This window comes from Podarcis cretensis (assembly GCF_951804945.1).
Source record: "Podarcis cretensis genome assembly, chromosome: 2".
Taxonomy (NCBI): domain Eukaryota; kingdom Metazoa; phylum Chordata; class Lepidosauria; order Squamata; family Lacertidae; genus Podarcis; species Podarcis cretensis.
The window spans coordinates 59,172,852-59,193,817 of record NC_137171.1 but is presented as its reverse complement, the minus strand read 5'-3'; the positions used below and the strand labels follow the sequence as shown (position 1 = coordinate 59,193,817).

The following is a 20,966-nucleotide window of genomic DNA, read 5'->3' as shown; positions in this document are numbered from 1 at the left end:
TATCCTAAATTCATCTTGCAGAGTTCAATGGCACTACTTCCTAGCAAGTATCTTGAAGACTGTAGTGCATATTATGAACTGTGTGTATTATGAACTATGTATTTTGATTGTAACCTGCCCTGGGGCCTAAGGTGAAAGGCAGGAAAATCATCATCATCATCATCTGCACTTAAAATGGTTTGGCACAAAAACTGCATTGTGCACACCTGTTCTTAAGAATCAGATTTGTGATGAATCCAGGTTCTCAACTGCAACAACTTTTCTAAACCACTGCCCCCCACACCACCCTGTTTTCCAAACAGGCCCCTAGCTCCTCTGCATCCCCCAGTTCAGGAGGGTCAGTCTTGACTTGACTGAAGTTGCCTTGCCTTAAATCTCACGAGACCAGGATATGTGATTTATGTACAAAACCTAGAATCTGGTGGTTCTTTGTATCATCAGCTCCAAAAGAGGGGAGTGGAAGACTCTTAGGCTTAAAGCCATTTTGTCAAGGCAGGCTAAGCTGCCAACCCCCTGCCAACTTTACCAATCATTCTTAAGCTGCCTCCATAAAGTAAAAGGGAAACAAGGTATAGTTTTCTTCACCACTGTCCCCTTCAACCCAAGAAATAGGGGAGGTTGGGCCAAGTCTATGCAGAAGGAAGCTCTAATGTGTGCGATGGGTTATCCTCCCTAGCAAAGAGTTTAGGGTTGCTGCCTTGGCCACAATGGGATGATGGAGAGAGCTTGCTTGCTCTTGCTTCAATAAGGAAACAGCAAGCTAGCAACACTTCTTACGCACCCCCACCAATCCACCACGCCGACCCCCGCCGGCCTATTAGTCCTTTCTTCGGCTGTGTGTTGCTGTATCCTGTTATTCAGCGATTTAATAAAAGGCCTTGCTAACTTGAGAAACTGGAGGATTAGGCCTAGTAAGAGAAGGGAGTCCTGCTCCTGTAAATCCCCAGGCAAAGACCTTGTTATCCACTGCCAGGGTGAGGGTCTCCATAATAATCATCCCCTAGAAGGCGAGGAAAGAAAAAAGGAAAAAGGAAATGTTAATGTTGTCTGTCGCTGGCAGTGGCGAGTGAGGAAGGAGCAGGCGGCTGGGGGTGGGGGCTGCAAGGGGTGGAAGGGGGCAATTTGAGAGAAGGAAACGAAGGCAGCCAATTTGTAGGCCCTGTGCCTCATCAGGGCCGCTCGGGGCCTCCGCGTTTTGCTCCTGATTGGGGAAAGGGGAATAGGCGAGGGGGGATCAAGGAGCCTTGCTGGAGGAGGAGGGGGGCCGAATAACAATAAAGGAGGTCGCCTTTGCAAGAAGGAGGTCTTCTCTGACAAAGCGTGGCGAGGCAGGGTCCCCAGCCAAAGGTGGGCCAACAAACCTGCCCTCCTCTTTCCAGGATCTCCTAGCTTTCGCTCTCTCCATATATATATATGTATATATATATATATAAAGGCAGGGGGAGCTTTCTCCGTTGCCGCCTCCTGCCTCCTCGGCAACTGGCACCAGCCCTCTGCTAGGGCAGACACGCACCGGAAAGGGTGATCCCCTTCGGGAAGAGGGGGGCGGATTGGAAGGATCACGTTCTTCGAGGCCGCCGGCACTGCAGGAAGCGGGAGCCGGGGTCGGAGGGAGAAACCGAGGGCGCGGGGCAAGGTACACACACGGCGGAAGGCTCAGCTCTTGTCTGGAGGGGTCTCTCTCTCTCTCTTCCCCCCCACTCCTCCACCGTGTGTGCTGGTGGTGGGACCCTGGGTGACTGACGTCAGAAGGAGCCGGCGGGATCGCCGGGAGAAAACCTGCCAACCCCCCGGCGCCGGCTGCTCACAGCTCCCTGCTGGGCCCGGGGACCAGAGCAGGCGAGGGGCGGGAGGCGGAGGGCTGCTGCTGCTGCTGCTGCTGCTGCTGCTGGGCCGGAGCGCCCTGAAGGGAAGGGAGGAAGGGCCTCCCTCCGACGGCTTCCCGCGAAAGGCTTGGAGAGCGGAGTCGACATGGACCCTGGCAGGACGCTTAGAGCGCGCTGAGGAGGAGCAGGAGGAGGCCGCCCCCGCCGCCGCTGCTATCCTAATTTTAGCAGCCCGTTCTCTGCTGGGATAACATACGAGGCGCTCCAGAAGACCGGGGCGCAAGCAAGGGTAAGCGCCTGGCTACTCGGGTCGCGGGGGCGGGCCGGTGTCGCCGCTTTGCGGATTCCACAGAGCTCCTGGTCTCGGAGTCTGTTGTAGTCCAAGGGGAGCTCGAAGCCTTCCCTCAATCGTTTTGGGAGACTCGGGGAAGGCTTCCCCTTTGCCCCCGCCCCAAACCCCACGTTGTTTATATACCCCCTTGATTCTCCTCCACCACCACTCTAGAGGGCAGTGCTTAAATCTGGAAAGGGGGCGGGGGGGCGGAATCTGGAGTTCCTAACCCCACATCCAAGGGCATTTCTCTTGCGAATGAAAAAGCGAGGTTATCTGCTCGCCCGCAGAACGATCCGTCCGGCGGAGTTGCCTTGACCGATCGCCCGTCGGGTTTTGTCAGCCTGGAGGGATCCTGTCGCTCGCCGGGCAACCCCGGCCGGGCCCCGCCCTCTCTCTCCTTGGCTGCCTCGGCCTTTTCCCCCGTCGAAGTCGCCGCCGTCCCCGCGGCTTTCCTAATTGCAGCCTGGGCTTAGCCTTGAAGTTGCAAGTCCTTGACTTCTTTATACCTTGTATAAATTCTCGAGGGCTCCTGCGCTTCGTCAAATCTGACAAATATACCCGAAAATATAATTCCAAGGGGGTTACCTCATTTTGCATACTGCGAAGATGGAAATCAAACCAGAACTTCTTGCCAAGGGGAGACAGTTCTCGGGGCTGTCTAGTGTCAAGGCTGCAGGGGACAATTTCGTCTCCTGCGCGTTGTGGATCAGCATGACAAGAAACACGTCGGAACGTCGCTAATAAATGTTATATTTTTATGGAATTCGATTTTCTTTTTATAGCTGCAGCTACTTGATCCTGAAGTATTATTATAATATATATATGCAGTTGAAAAGGCTAACCTAATATTTCACAGGTGTATTTTTCTAGAGGTCATGTGACAAGAGCTTAAGGGCCAAATGATTTTTTCAGAGCGCTGATTTATCCGCCAGAACTCGAATAATTTGCCAAAAGTCTAGGAGGACTTTAGGAAGAACAAATAAAACTAAGCATGCATTACTCCAAAAAGAAATCAAGTAGGAAACCCGATGCCTTAAAAAGACGATGTCTTTTTTCTTTTCTTTTTTTACATAGACCGAAATAACTGTTGGTTCTAGTTATTAAACTGCAAACAAACGGTTTAATAAAATAAATAGGAATTCAAACTGTCCACATTCAAAACCTAAATGGAAGCTATTTTATTAAACTGGAAATATCCATTTAAATAAAAATATATACACGATCAAAACTGTCCTGACTTAAATCCTAAATGAGATTTGTGTTATTGATAATGAAGCATGTACCTTCATTTCCCGTCCATGTACAGTAATTGCTGCCCTAGTTAAACGCTGAATATAATCCTCAGTTCCTCTTACTAGAAATTAGTTCCTTGGCTTTCTTTGCACTCCTTGCACAGCTTAAGACAGACTACTTGAGTTTATGTAAGTTTCCAAGTATTAAAACATAGAAGAGGCTACATTATTTAAACAGAACTGACATCCAAGTATGTTTGTTCAGGACTTGAGTTTTACTAGGAAGTAAGTTCTATTTCTATCAAGGCTGGTTACTTTAAAAAAAAAAAAATCAAAATCTGGGTGCCAGTCCCATAATCATTTTAAATCCAAACAACGCTGAGGTTTAAAATGGATTGTAGATTAGAGTAAAATAAAAATAAATAAAACAATCAGCCAAGCATTTGTCAACAGTTGTTGCCTTTGTTGTGAATAAGGCAGTAGACCAAAAGAGAGAGAGAAGCTACCTGATGTACACTTCTGTATATGTGTGTACACACATCTGTGTCAAGGTTCTAAATCTGTTCCTGTCTAATTTGAGGTTAGACTAATATCTTTGGTTTCTTTGCATGTTATCCACCCTGGCAATTCTTGTTACTATTACAGTGAGGGGAGCGGGGAATACTGTAGATAGGTGTTGGTTGTGTGGTTTTCATTTTAATCTACACACACTCCTGAGATATAGTCCTAAACATACTCTGGGAGATATATCCCATGGAACTTACTTATGAGTAAACATATTAAGATTGAGTGGCAGACTACTTCTGTTTAATAGTTCCAGTCTGGATAATACAGTACTATGTGGACGGGTGAAATGTTCTTTTATTTGGCTTTTTAAAATTTCAATTGCTTGCTAAGATAAGAAAGCGCCCAGCTGCAAATTCCCATAGTTTCCTAATCTTGTGTTTTCGCACTCCCGTTGCCCCCACCACCCCGCCCCATTCGGAAAACCTCGATCAGGTACGAGGAGCCCCGGGGAGAATCGGGAAAACGGGATATTCAGCTTCTGTAGTTTTGAATTTGGGGTTGGCATCCTGTCCAAGTCAGTAGGAAATCCACTCTTGGCTCTAGATTGCGCCAGTGCAACCCGACTCTGTATGTTTACTCGGAAGTAAATCGCACCGTGTTCAGAGGGACACAGAATAAGTGGGAAATAGGACTGCATCCGCTCGCTTTATAAAATTTCCCTTTCCAGTGTGCGGGAAGGCAGCTTTTTGCTAAAATACAGCTTTCCAAGAGTGACTGTCAAACACTTGCCGCTGCCATTTGATTTTCTGTTTGGAGGGGAGCTATATTAACATACATTGGGACAGAAGAGCCGACTTACCAATAAATCCCAGGCGTGATCCGCCAAACCTAATTCCTCCATTGATTTCCATTAAAGGGAGCTAAGCACGTGCCTAAACAGTGAAATCAGCGGGACCTAAGTGTCCCCTATTTGCAAGGGGTGGCTTGGGTATAGGCCCTTAAGAAAAGGCATTCAGCTGAAATATTGGGTGTGGATTTTTCCATTAAAAAATCATAATCGTGGTTTTGGTAGAAATCTTATCTGTTTCACCCTTCCAGCATGCATGCATGCATAGATACACACATACAAGCATCCCCATGCGATTCATTTACGGTGTGTTTTGTTGTCTACACAGATTGTATTATGGAACTGGGTCTGCCCAAGAGTATCCCTCCCTATGTGGATTTAGGTAAGACAGTGTCTATTCGCTAGAGAAATTCGGAATAGCAGGGAAGCGGGGGAGGGGAGAGGGGGGTCTTCCTGGGCATTAGGCTCCGCGTCGCTTTTAATACTCTAGTAAAGTCCATTGAGCCCTTTTTTAGTTGGGCGGATTTCTATAGGCACTAATTGAGGCGCGTTTCTTTTATTTACTCTTGCCTCGCTATCTCTAACTCTGCGTGTGCTGCTGATTAACTCGGCTCTCTCTCTGCCCCCTCAAAAAAAAGACTTTAAGGGAATATTTGACTCTCACCCCCCCATCAAGTTGCTACTAGTGTTAAGATAAAGCGGGAGGTTTTTTCCCCCAAATACAACTGCAAAGGCATCGCCAGCCTTATCTGAGCTATTTCTCTGCGACGTTGTTTGCTCTCTGGACCCCATGACTGCAGGGAAGATAATGGATGGAGCTGGCACGCGCTGATAAGAACTTGGAAGTATAAAGTCCCGTGGCTTTCTGACTTCCAGAGAAACATGTTCAAGGTGGGGGTGCTCTTTGGGTGCTGCGATCCTGCAAGTACTTGATCTCAAGGGGGAGGGGGAATCCAGCGGGGTTTTCATCAGGGCCAATGTGTGCAGGATCGCCTTCTACGAGGCTCACTTTCCATAGAGTTTCGACTCGGGGAGAGTCAATGAAAACAGTTTTATAATGATGATTTGATTTTGATTAAAAAAAAAAAAAACTCCTATAAAACTTTCTAGAGTGAATATACATACGGATCCGCAGCCAAACTCAGAACCAGAAAGGATTTTAGCCGATGTCGTGGTTAGCTCCGCTTAGCTGACTTGAGGACTGCACTTGTCTGGCTTCTGTTTTTCTTAATGGGGGTTTTATCGGGCTCGGACGAAGTTCTTGAAACGTTTATAATTACCATTATTAAATATTGGTCGTTGACCGTTCTCCTCAGCAGAGTCACCGGGTTGTCAATTTAGCTGTGTTTAAAGGCATCTTGGGTTTGTTGGTTCTCCACAAAGGGTAATTATTTGTCTGATTTTTTTGTCGTTTGAAACAGGAAACATTCCTGGCTGGGTTTGCTCTGAGCACATTAAAAAGCCCCGTGCGTTATTAGAATACTTCAGCCTTTCAGGAAATGTCCCGTTTGGGGGGGGGAGTGTTTTTTTCTCTCTCTCTCTCCCTCCCCCCCTCCCTCCCTTCCTCACCAAGCAAAATACTGCGAGCAATTAAGAGGCTTGCTCGAATGAAACAAGGACAAGGAAGGGGGGGGGGTTGGAATACATGTTGGAAACACAATCCCGAGTGGCTCCGATTGCAGCTTTTTTTCAGCTTGGGAAGGCTCCCTAACGAATGAGAGAGGCTAGTGGTTCCTGCGCTTTTGATTACACTGGATCAGAGGCATATTTTTTAATTCCGCCCTAAAGAAGAAGAAGGGGGAAAAAGCACCAAGTTCAGATGAAGAGATGCCCTGAGTAATATGAGCAGCCTGGTTAACAAACTCCCCTGCCCTTTTCCTCCATCAATTAATCTGAAAAGCATGTTCCCAGAGGGAGCGAGCTAAGGAACGATATTATAGTTCCTTATCCTGCCCCTCCGGACGCTTCCGAAACTTCCCTTCTCTCCTGCTCTGAAGATAGTCAGAGCTATTCAAGAAGACAGCAACCCGCAGCTCGTGGACTCCAGGGCCCGCCTAAGATCAATAGATCTGCTCTGGTGTAAGTGCCCAGCGCAGCCTAACAGGGACATTAGATGCGCGTTTTATTTCCCCCTGGAAAGCGAATCCTATTCCGTGTCTTCAACATGCACAGGACCGGGCTGCAGCCGAAGTCGGAATGCAGCACGTTCTACTGCAACGAAGCATCTCGATTTTGCAGCAATAAAGTCCCAGGCCAGCCAAGGATTGAGTGGTCGCCTTGAAGTGCGACCTAGAGCCGAGATTCGGAGCGCGTCGACTCAGAAGCCACTGAGTCGGGCGGGGTCCCTGCTACGTGCCTTCAGCCTCACGGTGTCCAAAATGGGATTCAGTGTAATTGTCCCGAAAATGAAGTGCCAGGCTGTCACTGGTGTATTTCTGCCCCAAGGGCTGCTTCTTTTAGTAGAAACTGAAACTGGGGGACCTCTTTCTTTTTAAACGAATAGCAAGACAGACCACTATTGTCTACACCAAGGATGAGGAAACCGGTGGGACCTCCAGATGTCGCAGGAGTACAGCTGTCACCCTCCCCTGGCTGTCTGGACCCATCAACATCTGGAGGGCCAGAGGTTCCCCGTGGCTGGCCCGGCAGCGGCTCAGACAGGGGCCTTTGGCAGCCCTTGCCTGGCGATGGCGGGACTTGAACCCGGGACTGCATGCAAAGCAGATGCTCTGCCCGCTCTTACTATCTGATACTTCTTCCCACACGCGCTCTGCAATCCTCTCCTTTTCTCTTCCTCCTGGAAACGTCCAGGATCAGGGCGCAAGAGAGCCTCAGCATCCGAACAAGAGACGGAGGCCCCCGGAGAGAGGCTCAGCCATTGCGCTCTGGCGGCCTGGGGGCCCCGCAGTCACCCAGGCGCGCCTTAGGCAGGCAGGCAGGCAGGCCGGCTGTCCCGGTGCCAAGCGGAAACCCAGCTCGCTTTGCTGTAGAGGGAGGGGGAGGGGGGAGGGAAGGGCTTTTCTTTCTTCCCAGCTTTGGGAAGCATGTTCAAGCGGCGGGTGGAGGGGAGCGGGAGAGATCAGCGGCGGTTCCGGCAGCCAGTTGCTGCTCTTCGAAAAAGCCTTGGGGTGTCATTTGTATCTGTCAGGGAAAATTAAGCTTTCTGTTTTTTAGCCCGCGTTTTTGTCAGCTCTCCCAACGTTTAGTTCAGGGCCGCTGCCTTATTATTAAAGTCCCATCATCTGTTTGGACAGTAATATATTAAAGACGTTGCATCTGCGCAGCGCGCGATGCCTCATCCTATTACAGTCAGAGCTCCACATGAGTCCACACACACGCACGCACTCTCTCAAATCCGTGCAGGTAGATCCCTGATCTGGTGCTCCCACACTGGGTCCCAGTGCTCGCGAAAGAGTGCATTTGCCACGTCTGAAGAGAGAGGGTGGGGGTGAGACAGAGAAAGTAGGTGGTCCTCGCCCATTTATTTAACTAATCTGGGTTTTCTAGCTTGAATTTATCCACTTCTGAAGCTTAAAGCTGGAATGTCACTTGAATAAATAGATCGCCCAGAGGCATGTTTTGCAGACCAAGCTCCCGAGCAAATTCTTTTGTGTGGCTGTATATCCCCCTTGCATTTTTTTTAAAGGAGGAGAGTGGGATCCCGTCATGGGGCTAAAGGAGGGATTTTGCCCGAAGACAAGGATGACTGTGAATCAAATAACAAGGCAAAGCGAGAAGGTGGGGGTCATGCACAGCCCCCCACCTCTCATGGATTGCAATAAGGCAATGGTGGTAGTTGTGAGGGAGTTGCTGAACTCCACCCAGCGGAGTGGATGTTGCTTGTAGGGCTATACGTGTCAGGATGCGCTTTGATCAGCGAGGAGATTCATTTTTCTCTTCTTGTGCACCCCCAAGAGAGGGGGAAGTCCCTCAGTGCTTGGAGGGAGGAGGGCCTGTGGCTTATTGCTGTAGCCCCTGTAACTTTCCATTTCCTCCTCCTGGGCGACCCCCGCATGCCTGGGTTGGTCCTCGGATCTCTGGGACGCCTCTCCAAGTGCTGACGCTGCTTGGGCGCCGGTGTTGACCTGGCAGTGGTTTTGTGTAAAGGGCCAGAAGTTGACCCAGTCCTGAGGGCCGCCATGCGCGAGGAAACGACCAGCCTGCTTGTTCTCCCAACACTCCCTTAATAAAAGCAGCCTCGCGCTTAAGTGCGTAAACGTCGTCGAGCCATGTCAAGCGCACACGGAGAGAGGGAGAGACTGTTTCTGGGGTCCTGAACCCCCCCAAAAAGTGCCTCCTTCTTCTTGAATGCTCCCCCTTTCCCTTCTTGTTGCGATCGCTTCCCAAGCCCAAAGCGCGTGGCCCTCCGCTTTGCATTGGCACCTCCGTCGTCGGGGGTGTTTTTATGTTGGCAAACGGCTCAGGGAGCTGTTTTATTGTCCCGTGTAAAATAAAAGGCTCTATAAAACCTGCCTCGCTCTGGATGGCTGCCACGGTGGTGGACGCTAGGGGCACCTGGAGCGGGGCAGGCGCCTTCTGCTCCTTCTCCGCCCTGGCTAGGACAGACCAGCCGGCGAAGGATCTGCCTGCGGGGCCCAAAAGCCACGGGTCCGCTTCCAAGGACGGGGCCGGTGAGATTCCCGCCCCTCCGTGGCATCCTCCGGGTCACCACAAGCACACCACCACCGCAGAGACGGGGTGGCGGGGCTGCAGGCCCAATGCTGTTGGTGGAGGGCAGATCCGACGGCAACGCGGCGCGATCACGCTTTTGTAACGCTTTGGGCAAGTGGGAGAAAGAGGCCTGGAGGAGCCGCGCCCCTGGGACTCCATTAGCCTCGGGGAGGCGCGCAGGGACTCACGGCTTTAAGAAGAAGCAGGCTGCTTGCAAATCCCAAGAGCCGCCGCTCCACCACAAGGGTTCCCCTTCCCTAGGCTTCGATTTCAGCCTATATCTACGTCCCCATCCTTAAATGCATTTATTTCCCCCAATAAAGGCGCTGGGCATTGGTTCAGTTGGCTTTGGTGGGACTCGCGCCCTGATCAGACCGAAACAAATGGTTTGGAAATACAGCAAGTCCCCTTGGAACCGGTTTTCTAGGATCACCTATACCTCGCAGCACGTATGAGGTCGGGAATCGGAGAGCTGCCTCTTGTTTGGCGTGGCTCTGCAGTCCTCTCCAAGGGTAGCAGGGACGGACTTCCAGATTTAAAAGGGCGCAAGATTTGGACCGACTTCGCCCATCTCCTTATGGAGCGCTCCTTGGCGGGGAAATGCAGGCAGATAATGATCCGCAGATAATGGGCGTCTTGAGCTGTCGCGGTGCTCGCATAAGTGTCTTTGTATCCTGGGTTTGGTGGCGCGAGATGCGAACTTCTCCCCCCCCCCCACGCGGGACAGATTAAATTTCAGTGCGCGCAATGGAGAGTCTCGTGGCAATCCGTGGGGTTAGTTTCCTGCCTTTCGGGCTTCGGTGAGACGTGGCTGGCGCTCACCCTCCCCTGGGACGCAAGGTTTGAACTGTGTGCTTTGCGTTTGAGCGAGGAACTGCATTTAAACCACGCGGAGGTCTTCCCTGGCGATTTAAGGCTTTAATAATTGATATTAGCTTTTGTCTGCTTTTTATGAATTCAACACGTACCAGTCGCGTCCTATCCTACGCCGTTAGTGTGCGCATCATTAAATGTTTTCCACCTCCCTCCTGGTTTCATTATTTGGGTTCCACAAGCTCTGAGCAGACAAACCAGTTAATCCGAATTCCTTGTGTACAAAGTGAATTGATCCCATGCACATTTACCTCGGAGTGAGCGCTGTTGAATTCAGTGAGACTGACTTCTGCATAAACAGACCTAGGATTGCGCTATTGGTAGGTTTCAGAAGTCGAGGGTACAACCATTTAACCTCAAGCCAGCAGTGTGCTGTTTTATACTAATTTATGTAACTCTCAAATTAAAAAAAAAAATGCAGAAGCAGAAAATATTCCCCCCAAAACAGAATACGGTACTACTGATGCGAATCTTAGAATAGCACCCCCCCCCCCGTTATAGATCAGAGAACGGTTATATGTAAATGGACAAAAAATGAGGAAGACCAGGAAAGGGACACAGCTACGTTGATGCCTTGCTTACATTGGAGGGGGTTGGACTAGAGGGCACTTGGGTTCCTTCCAGCTCTAAGGTTCTATGACCCTGAGATCAGGGTAGACGCACAGTGCAGTCCTAAGAAAATGTATTAGGGAGCATCCCCACCGGGCTTACTTCGAAGTCACGTGCACAAGAGTGGTCTGTTAGGGGCCTGTCTAATGCTCTCTAGGGAAAAATAGAGGACTCAAAAGCGAGCCGTGTCCCATATTTTAAGATTATGAGTGCAATCGGAGAATAATTTACAACAGGTTTTTTTCAGATTAGGTCATGGGCGTAGCCAGGATTTTTGTTGGCGGGGCGGGACTTGGTATGGGTGGGCAGGACTTTCGTTAGGGGGGCAGAACCGACGTGATTGGTCAGTTAGTTAAGTATTTCTATTGTTTTACTTGATCTAGGGGGCAGCTGCCCCCCTGCCCCACCCTTGGCTGCACCCATGGATTATGTAAACGCACAGGTAAAATAAAGACTGCTGTCCTTAAGGAGTAAATTAAGGAGTAGCTCAATACATTTAGGAAGGCTTACTCCCATGCAAATATCCATAATTTTAGAAGGCTTCTCTTCCTTTTGTGCAGTTGTCTTCCTGCTGGCTAAATGGAGGTTGTAAGATCCTTGGGGCAAGAACCCTTTATTTAGGTATTTATTTTGTTTGTCGCTCTGTAAAATCATTAAAAATAACAACCAAGCAAGCCTTAGTTTAAAAGTAAAAGGCGTGCCTTATTAGTGAACAGAATGATGTAGGTCAACTCAAGCGCAGCTTGAAGCTTTATTCTGCCTTTCAATTTTTTAGTGTCTCCCTCCTCCCTCTCCTTCCAGCCATTTTCCGAGCTGCACCTTCTTGTGCAGATAGAACTTATCTCTCCTGACGAGATAGAAATGGCTATTGTTCTTGTTTGTTGTCTGGAAGAGGAGAATGGGCACATCATTCAACGCCACCCGCAGTCTCATTGTCTTCTTGATAAAACAATTACATATTTTCCTTAGAAATCTTGGGGCATATTTTGCTTTGGCAAGCAGCGCACATACAGCTGGTGAGTCTGAAATGAGGGGGTTCAAGTTGCATAAATAATAATAATAAAAATGTTTCTCCCTAATTTCCTAACTCTCTGCTTCCTCCACGGGAGAGAGCACAGTTCCAAGGCAACCAACGTCCAAAAGTCTTCCTACGAGTTTTTTTTTTTTTTTGTCAGAACGTGCCATCCACGCATACGTGTTTGTGTGCAATGAATTATACCGTATTAAGGATGCAATCCCGCTGGGAGAAAGTCCCATTAAACTCAGGGAGACTTACCTCTGAGTAGATATACATAGGCTTACCTTGTTATCCATTAACCAACTGTCCTCATTTGGAGACATATGCAACCAGAGCCTGTGCATTTTTTAAAAAAAATGCGCGGGTGTTAAGTCGCACTGAACCCAATGAAATTTACTCCCCAGTAACTGTCCATAAAGCATAACAATTTGGACAAATTCTGTCGAGAGTTACGCATCCGCCCCCTTTCTCCTTTCTTGGCTGGAAGCGTTTCTTACGGAACCCAGTTGGTCTTGGCAATGTCTTGGGCAACCCAACGTAACGCAATACTCCTGCCGGGAAGGGAAACGCCCGGCCAGGGCACAGGATTGCTTGCCGGAGTGAACCGGCTCAAGGACCATTTAAAACCACCTGATTAACTTGCACGTGTGAATTTGTCAATCGATTGTATCAGCCAGCGATTACTCTCAGCCCTGTTCCGGGCGCTTAGATTGTATCCAAACCAAAATCTCGCCCTTTGAGGTTCATGCAGCCATCCAAAGCTTTGCCCTACTGAAAGCACGATGGGCTGACTGGGAATATCAGTCAGTTAAAATATTGCTTGCTAAACGTCTGAGGAAATAAGGAGTTTTTATTGTTTTTTAAAACACAAAATAATATCCATGTCGTCCTAGGAGCGTTTGTGGAGCTTGTGCGTCAGAAGACTGCCTAATATATAAACTAGTAGTTCATTATAATAGGCTTTTCCTTGGAATTTGAGAGGAAACGGTGTCACTTACTCTTTAACGATTTTCAATAATTTATCGGCGAAACATGAGTCTGTTTAGCGCTAATAAACCTGCAGAAAATCGAGCGGGGGTGGGGGAGGCGGAATTCCACATTTTGTTGCCAGGTGGCTTTTAAGTGAGATCTAAGGGTTACTGTCCTGTGCATAATACCCTGTTTAGTAATCAGCTCTATATTATATCTTAACTGGTTTATGGATCGGGCTGTACAAGGTGGGCGGGGAGACTTTCTTTAAAAAGGAATCATCAAGTTTAAAAACACACACACACACACATTGTGGGCTGCTAGTTTGAACATTAGAAAACAACTGAGAATTTAGCCGTCGCAAAACGACCAAGCGGCGGAGGGATATCGCCCAGTCTGAACACTAATGGGATCCGAGTTAGACTTTATTGTAAAAACCCACAAATACATAGGCATACGGATCCAGAGCGCATAGGAGCTCCTGGACGTACAGATCCAGCTCAACAACTCTAGGTATTTTTCTTGTGCACAGATAGAGGGCGGGGGTCAGGCGGGGAACCTTCCACAATTTTGGCTCAGAACAGCTCCAAGCAGCGCCATCCGGAAACCCCAAACCGCGTTTCACACGTACCACTTTTAAGCCACCGCGTCCCACCATTGGCAGTTGAACTATACAAAATACCTTTGCACCGTGTTTTTAATTGATTGATGGCCAGGTAGGAAGCTTGATTTACAATCGTATTTCAGCCTTCTCGTGAGTGTGTTGTGATGAACTTTATGTCCGCAGCACATTTTTGTTCCCAGGGGAATTCAGGCATTTGGGAATAGCTTCTTGCGACGTTTAAACCTCCCTGTAGGAACGAGGCTTGTAGTAAAAAACGGTGCAGTCCCGTTGTCGCAAGACCAACATACTGCGTCCCAACCACACATTCCCTTGCATTTTCAGCCAAAGCAAACATGCTTGCAGCTTCGAAATTTAGGCTTAGATCCGGATTTATAGCCAGGTTTTAATTGGAGGAACTCCTTCTAGCCTGATCCCAGACTCGGGAAAGAAAACAAGTCGTGTAGAAGTTTACTGCGCAACTTTCTACATTTCACTGATAAAGCAAGTCCCATTGTGTTCAGAGGGACTTGCTCCCTAAGAAATGCGTTTAAGGCCGCAGATTTGGGCCGCAATCCCTATACAATCCCTATATGTCGCTTACCGAGCTCAATGGGACACTTCTGAGGAGGCGTGTATAAGATGTCAGGCCCGGGGTCCTGGTTCTGGACAGCATTGTTGCAGATGGGCCGTTGCAACCATTCTGACACCGGGACCCTCAACACATTGAAAGAAAACAGCTTTGTCGTCGTGGATTTACTTACTTCCACTTAAGCGCCTTGGCACTTTTCGTGAAAGGAAAGTTACCTGCCGGGAAAAAGGCCTTCAGATGTGTGGTCGCCGTGGGAAGCAAAGGGTTAATCGGTTCAGGGTAATTTCGGTCTTCAGTAGGAAGGTTGCTGGAATTCCTTGAACGCAAACAAACCTCAGACCTTTCAGGGAAGCGAGAGCTGGGCTGCACTGACCTTTTAAAGCGCGGCTCTGGCCCACAATCTGGTTCAATTCGGACTGGTTTGTTCGGTTTATGCCGCCTTGGCTGGAACTGCACAAGCCGAGTACTCCGGCTTAAGGGTTTCGCTGGTCGGTTCCCCTGTGCAGGCCGCCCTTGCTGCTGTTTCCCCTAGTCACCAAATCTGGATTTAATAATCACGAGAGAGATAAGTGAGAACTACACTGCTGCTGTTCACGCACAACCCTGCTTGCATCCCTGAATCAAATCCCATTTGCCTCTGGGAGGAAGACCCGTGCCGATTCCAACAGAATCTGCTTCTGCCCGATCAGAGTAAGGAACCCGTGTTGCCTTCAGGGCAGAGGTCTCGGGGCTCTAGAGGTCTAGGATCCCACTCGGCAGAATCAGTAGCAGGGCCCCCAAATGCAGCCTGACTGGCCTATCAAGTCAGGGAAGTAAAACACTCTGCCAACTGGAGGGGAAAAAACAAGAACCCCAAAGCCGTTTAGGCAGCAACCCTGTACACTTCCCATTGAGTTCGGTGGAGTTTACTTCTGAAAAGTCATGTATGGAGTTTCACTGTCAATCCAGAGCCTGAAATTGCCTCGCTGCGCCATTGAGCTGAGCCAATGCGAGAAAGATCCACGATGTTCAATGACACAACTTCATGTTGGACTTGACTGCTCTATCTAGCTATCCCCCACAAGTGATTTAGGATTGCGTCCCACGTCTTTCAGTCCGATCCTAAATCTACTGAGTGGGCCTAGGATTAATGTGGGGAATGGCAGGGCATCTGGTTTGCGTGCAGAAGAACCCAGGTTCAATTCTCAACATCTCCAGGTAGGGCTGCGGGAAGCCCCCGTCTGACATCCTGGAGAGCAAGCAGCTGCCAGCTGGTGCAGATAATACTGAACCAGATAGGTCTGGCCGTATCCTGTGTTCTTGTTAGTCTTGAAGGGAGAAAGTGCTACTGAAATACAAGCAGGTGGATCTTCTCCCCCCCAGCCTCTCTCCGCCCGCCAGGTTGGTTTGCTCCAAGGCCCCCTCCTGCCGTCTTCATTCACCCTCTATAGTACACCCTCAATGATGTGCAGGCTCGCATCTCCGACACCTGCCTTCCCATCTGTGCCCATCTTCCTCCTTTCTGCTGCTGGCGCACTCCCAACCTCTTGCCTCCTGTTCGGCCTTCCCAAGCCTCTTCGACCCCTTTCGCTGGATACAGGCCCTGCATTGCTCGCCCCACCATCTCCTCCTAAAATTGACTCTCTGCTCTGTAGTTGTTCCCGAACAAGCCAACGACAACAAAAAGGCTTCCAACGAAGCTTTTAAAGGTTGCCATCTCCAGGACATGTCCTGTTTTTCATGGATATGTAAAATGAGAGTCGTCATTGCGATCCATAGTTAAGAGTAGGAGTCGGCAAATGTTTCCTCTTTTTTTGCTCTCCAAAATACGTGCATTGGAATTGCTCTTAGTTTATTTTTTAAAAAAATGTTTTCGGGTGTTTTGATTGTTTTATGGTTTCTGTCTTTGCCGCCCTGGGCACCTTTAGGAGGGAGGGCGGAATATAAATTTAATAAATAAATCTATAATAACATAAGAAAAAAAACTCCGGTTTGGCACACCTTCCCATAAGGCGTCCAACGCGTTCATAGGAGAATTTCCCCGTGGAAAATCGAGCCAGCCCCCTCAAGACGTCCTGACATAGGACGATCAGTGGACGCTATCGAGGGCGCCAAGTTGAGAGCCCTCTGGACCGGGATTAGTTCCAGCCTGTGACGTCATGCGCATGCATTAAAGGAGCTTGGTGACATCACCCTTCAGCTGCAGCTTCCAAATGATAGACACGTGGGGCAGAAAGAGCGTCTAATTAAATAAGAATTAAAAAATAACCTACTAGGATTAAAGAAGAAAACCCACTTTGAACATAAGTTTACCATGAATTGCGCGGCAAGATTAATTAAGCACAAACGTGAAATCTCTATATTCTACTGGAGAGTGGGTTAGATGTTTCTCGTGGACTCAAATAAGAGCACCAACAACCAGACAGGTCTCTGTAAGGCCTTTATTTCTGATATCCTACGTCCACACATGTTATATGGTCGCAATTCCAGATTGAAACATATATCCTGCGTGAGTGTGAGTCCTTTGATGCTTCTGCTTTAAAAGGGGAAAAAGGCAAACCTATCAGAACCGTTTAACTAATGAAATCTTGCTCATCTGCCATCCTCTCCATCCATTCCTCCATTTGAACCGGCGCGCTTCCGTCATACCAACTAGTATGAGTGGGAAAACATATTACAAGAGATAAGGTCCACTACAGTGGTACCTCGGCTTAAGTACTTAATTCGTTCCGTAGGTCCGTTCTTAACCTGAAACTGTTCTTAACCTGAAGCACCACTTTAGCTAATGGGGCCTCCTGCTGCCGCCGCGCCGCTGAAGCCCGATTTCTGTTCTTATCCTGAAGCAAAGTTCTTAACCTGAAGCACTATTTCTGGGTTAGCGGAGTGTGTAACCTGAAGCGTTTGTAACCTGAAGCGTATGTAACCCGAGGTACCACTGTACTTCACTGGACCCCCTTACTTTATACAGATGAAATGGCATGGGAGAATACAGGTTATGGGCTGTATCCAACAAAGAGTAGAGACATTAAAGTCAATGGAGGCAAATTAGTGGTGCTCATCCATAGTCTAGCAGGACTAGCACTGGTTAGCTACAACAAATTTCCTTCTAGAGGGTTTACAAATTCGTAAAAGAGACTGCCACTTGAGGAAATCCTGTAATCCTATTCATGCTGACCTGGAAGAAAAATCCCAAGGAAACCAATGGGAATAGCTTCCCAAATATGCTTAGGAATGCGTGTGAAACAAAGGCAGGACTTTTAAGCGCGCTTCCTCGCAAGCCCCATCGAAAGCTACGGACGGCCTCCAAAGCAAGGCAGACACATTTGGCATCGGCGGTCATGTTTTTAATAACGTGCGCCGCCTTTTACGACAACAACCCTGTAAGGTGGGCCAATATCTCCACTTTCCCTATTGGCTAGAGATAACAAGCGTCGCTTGGTGAGATTCGAACCCACCACCTCCTGGTTCCCAGCTCCGCCGCACCAAACTGCTCTTGGCTGGCGAGAGAGGCGAGACGGGTTGAGATCGACCGCGGTGACAATCGCAGGCTGCCTCGGTAGTTTTTCCACTCAGCTAAGGCTGCTAACCAACCGACGGCGGTTGTTTGGTTGTTTGGCTTGGAAGATCCTCCAAGCCACAAACCCCGGAGGCTCCGCTGGGAGATTTCTTTGAAAGCCACGGGTGGGTCTCTCTCCTCTCTCTCTCTCTCTCTCTCTCTGCAATGGAAAAGGCTGGTGTAAGTTTTGACAGCTCAAAGAGGAGGGAAGCAGGAGCTCCGCTGGCACCAACCGGCTGTCTCCGGATGCCCCTCCGCGCTCGGAAAAGATGACAGGCCGACACGGATCTATTTGAAAGGCGCCAGGAGGGGAGAGCGAGCGCCGAGCACCGGCCGGGGACCCTTTGGGTTGCGGAGTCGCACCAGCCACTTGGCAGAGCCCAGCGCTGGGTGCCACTCTTTTAAGGGATCGAGGGTTTAATTCAGACTTCTAGACCCCTCTACAGGAGCTGACGGGGGCGGGGGGGGGGACTAAACGCACCCAGTTTAAAATATCACTTTTACGCACTCGGAGATTCAATACCATTGCCCCTGTTACAGCTGATCTGTGCCTATGGACGTCTGTGTGGGGCGGGCCCACATCAAGGCAGCCCTCTTCCCACGTCCCCAAGTATGCATCTGCGCCCATCAGTTGCTTGCAGTTTGGGGTTTTCAGACACCACCAGGCCTTGTAGCTCACGCATCCAATCCCCTTCAGTGAAAAGAAACTGATTTCCAGAAGGGGATAATTGGGGATGAGGGGTTGCTTCTTTTGGAAACAACCCCCCTTAGCCCATGAGAACGTTTTCCTGGCCAGGAAACTCAGGCAGCCACACTCGATCGTGAGCATCGCTCCTTGAGAGTAAGCAACGCTGCATAGAATCAGTAGTGTTCCAAATAAATGTCTCTCCCCCCCCCCCCTCGAGGAGGGCTGAGGTGTTAAGCAGATGCTACAGTATTTCGAAACTGAGCAAAGAGTTTCATATCAAAGGGTCAGGCTGCAAAATGGGTCAGGGAGGAAGAGAACCGGATAGTTAGAAGTCGATGGATCTTCCTCTTGGCGTTCAAACATCCTGCAGAACTTCGCATTCAAAGAGATGGTCCTGCAGTGGACTGTGGGGGCTGTACTTGTTCTGGTGGGACCAGCGCCCAGCCACTTTACAAGACTGCAATTCTCCAGGCCTCTTTGGACAGGCTATGATTTTGAAGCTGGTTTTAAATTGGCTGCAGGAGTGTCAACACTGAAAGGCAATTATGCCAGAAGACCCTGAGCTTTTGCATCTTTGGCACAGGAGGTCGTGGTTTCAAAGAATTCTCTCTTAGCTTCTGAAAGTTAGTTCCTCTTTGGTGGCTGCTTTGGCTACTGACTATGTCCTATTAAATAAAGAGTCCAGTCGGTCCCTCTAACTACTGATTGTAACACTTAATACAGGGACTGGCGATTCTGATTTTAATTGTATTTTATATTCTCTCTGACACGGGCTGTTGTATTTAAAAATGTTGTGACCTGCTCTGAGGTTCCCATGTTATAAGGGACGGCATATCAATCCTATTAATAGATATGATAAAAAGAAGTGACCTTGGGCAGACAAAAGTTCTGATTCCATGAGAACTGTCAGCCTTTCAGTAAGCCACTCAGAGTGGCTGGGGAAACCCAGCCAGATGGGTGGGGTATAATTAATAAAATGATGATGGTGAAATAATGGTTGGAAGGGGAAGGGATGGAGCTCAGCAGCAGAGCAGGTGCTTTGCATGCAGAACTTCAGTCCCCAGCATCTCCAGGTATGGCTGAGAAAAGAATCCCATCTGAAACCCTGGAGAGCACCTCCAATCAGCATAGACAGTGCTAAGCTAGATGGACCAATGGACTGACTTGATGAAAGGCGGCTTCCTATGTTCCTAGGAAGACTTGCCTCTTCCACTGTTTACTTATTTCATTATTTATTTATTAATTGCATTTATATTCCATCTTTCCTCTAAAGAGCTCAATGTGGTGTATGTTGGAGCCCCCTGCTCATTTAATCCCCACAACAACCCTGTGAGGTACAAGACGGTAACTGGCCCAAGGTCAACCAGTGAGCTTCATGGCCAAGTGAGGATTTGAACCCCAGAGTCTGGCACTCTAACCACTGCACTATGCTGCTGCGCACGTTGTGGCATATTGCAATTTAAAAGTCCTCAGTTCTTCCCTGTGAAGATTTAAAATGCCCTAGAGATTTACATTTTCCTCTATGTTTTCTTGATTCTGTTATCTCTCTATGCTAGGAAATCTATGCCACTGGCATGGCTCCCCACCCCACAGCAGAAGTTGTCTTTCATTGAGTCACCCCACTGGATAATCAAGCTCCTTGGGGGTGTGGAACCTGGTGCCCTCCCTAAGTTGTTGGGCTGCAACTTCTATCATATTTAACCATTAGTCATGCTGGCTGGGGCTTATGGGCCACTGGTTCTCCACCTCTTACCTGCTCTGTCCCCTAACATATCCACATGGCCTCAAAAACAGTATGCCACAGACTTGTTTCGTCCAGATACAGTGGTACCTTGGGTTACAGACGCTTCAGGTTACAGACTCCGCTAACCCAGAAATAGTACCTCGGGTTAAGAACTTTGCTTCAGGATGAGAAGAGAAATCGTGCAGCGGCGGCACCGGGAGGCCCCATTAGCTAAAGTGGTGCTTCAGGTCAAGAACAGTTTCAGGTTAAGAACGGACCTCCGGAACAAATTAAGTATGTAACCAGAGGTACCACTGTACTTGGGTTGGAAATGCTGGCAACTAAACCTAGGAATATATGCTCTACCACTGACCCCTCCACAGTGCCTATATTAGGATCTCCTAACCCTAAAAGGTCACAAACTTTCAAATTCAACAGAACTCTTTGTCAGGCTGTATGTCAAGCAAAAAAAGGGGGGGTTGAGGAACATATCATGGTTAGAGAGCCCTAAGTTGTATGTTTAAAACACAAATTATGAACAGGGCCTTTTGCAAAATACCCTGCAACTTCTTATTTTCTCTTTTCCTCTGTTTCATTTATTCTTTTTTGCTTAACATCCAGCCCAAATAAGAGTTATGCTGAACTCAAACTCTTTCTCATTGCTTTCTGATGACATGGTTGAAAGGTAACATAGGGTTCACAGTTACTTTTTGCAAAAGTTGCAGAGAGAGAGAGAGAGAGAGAGAGAGAGAGAGAGAGAGCTTCCTTGTCCTTTGCACCTGCCCAAATGCCATCTTCCGTGACTGTCACAGGCCCTGTCTCCCTTTGCCACAGCAGCTTCCCATATCAGGCTTTCTAACACAGACTGCAGCCTCCCTCCCTCCCAGTCCACTCAGCTGATCCTTGAAGAAGAGATAAGGGCAATTCAGTCCCTTTGTGTT

The 20,966-nt window shown here is 48.7% G+C and overlaps 1 protein-coding gene across 2 annotated transcripts in view; it reads left to right on the top strand.

Moving 5' to 3' along the window:
* The first annotated feature begins 1,034 nt into the window (after positions 1-1,034).
* Positions 1,035-20,966, top strand: part of PITX1 (paired like homeodomain 1) — a 42,866-nt gene continuing 22,934 nt past the window's right edge. The window contains exons 1-2 of one of the 2 annotated variants that reach the window (XM_079968158.1): positions 1,035-2,115; positions 5,075-5,128. In XM_079968158.1, coding sequence (XP_079824284.1) covers positions 5,083-5,128 — 46 coding nt within the window. In that variant the 5' untranslated portion in view covers positions 1,035-2,115; positions 5,075-5,082. The remainder of the gene's footprint in view (positions 2,116-5,074; positions 5,129-20,966) is intronic. The other variant, XM_079968160.1, reaches the window with a different exon arrangement.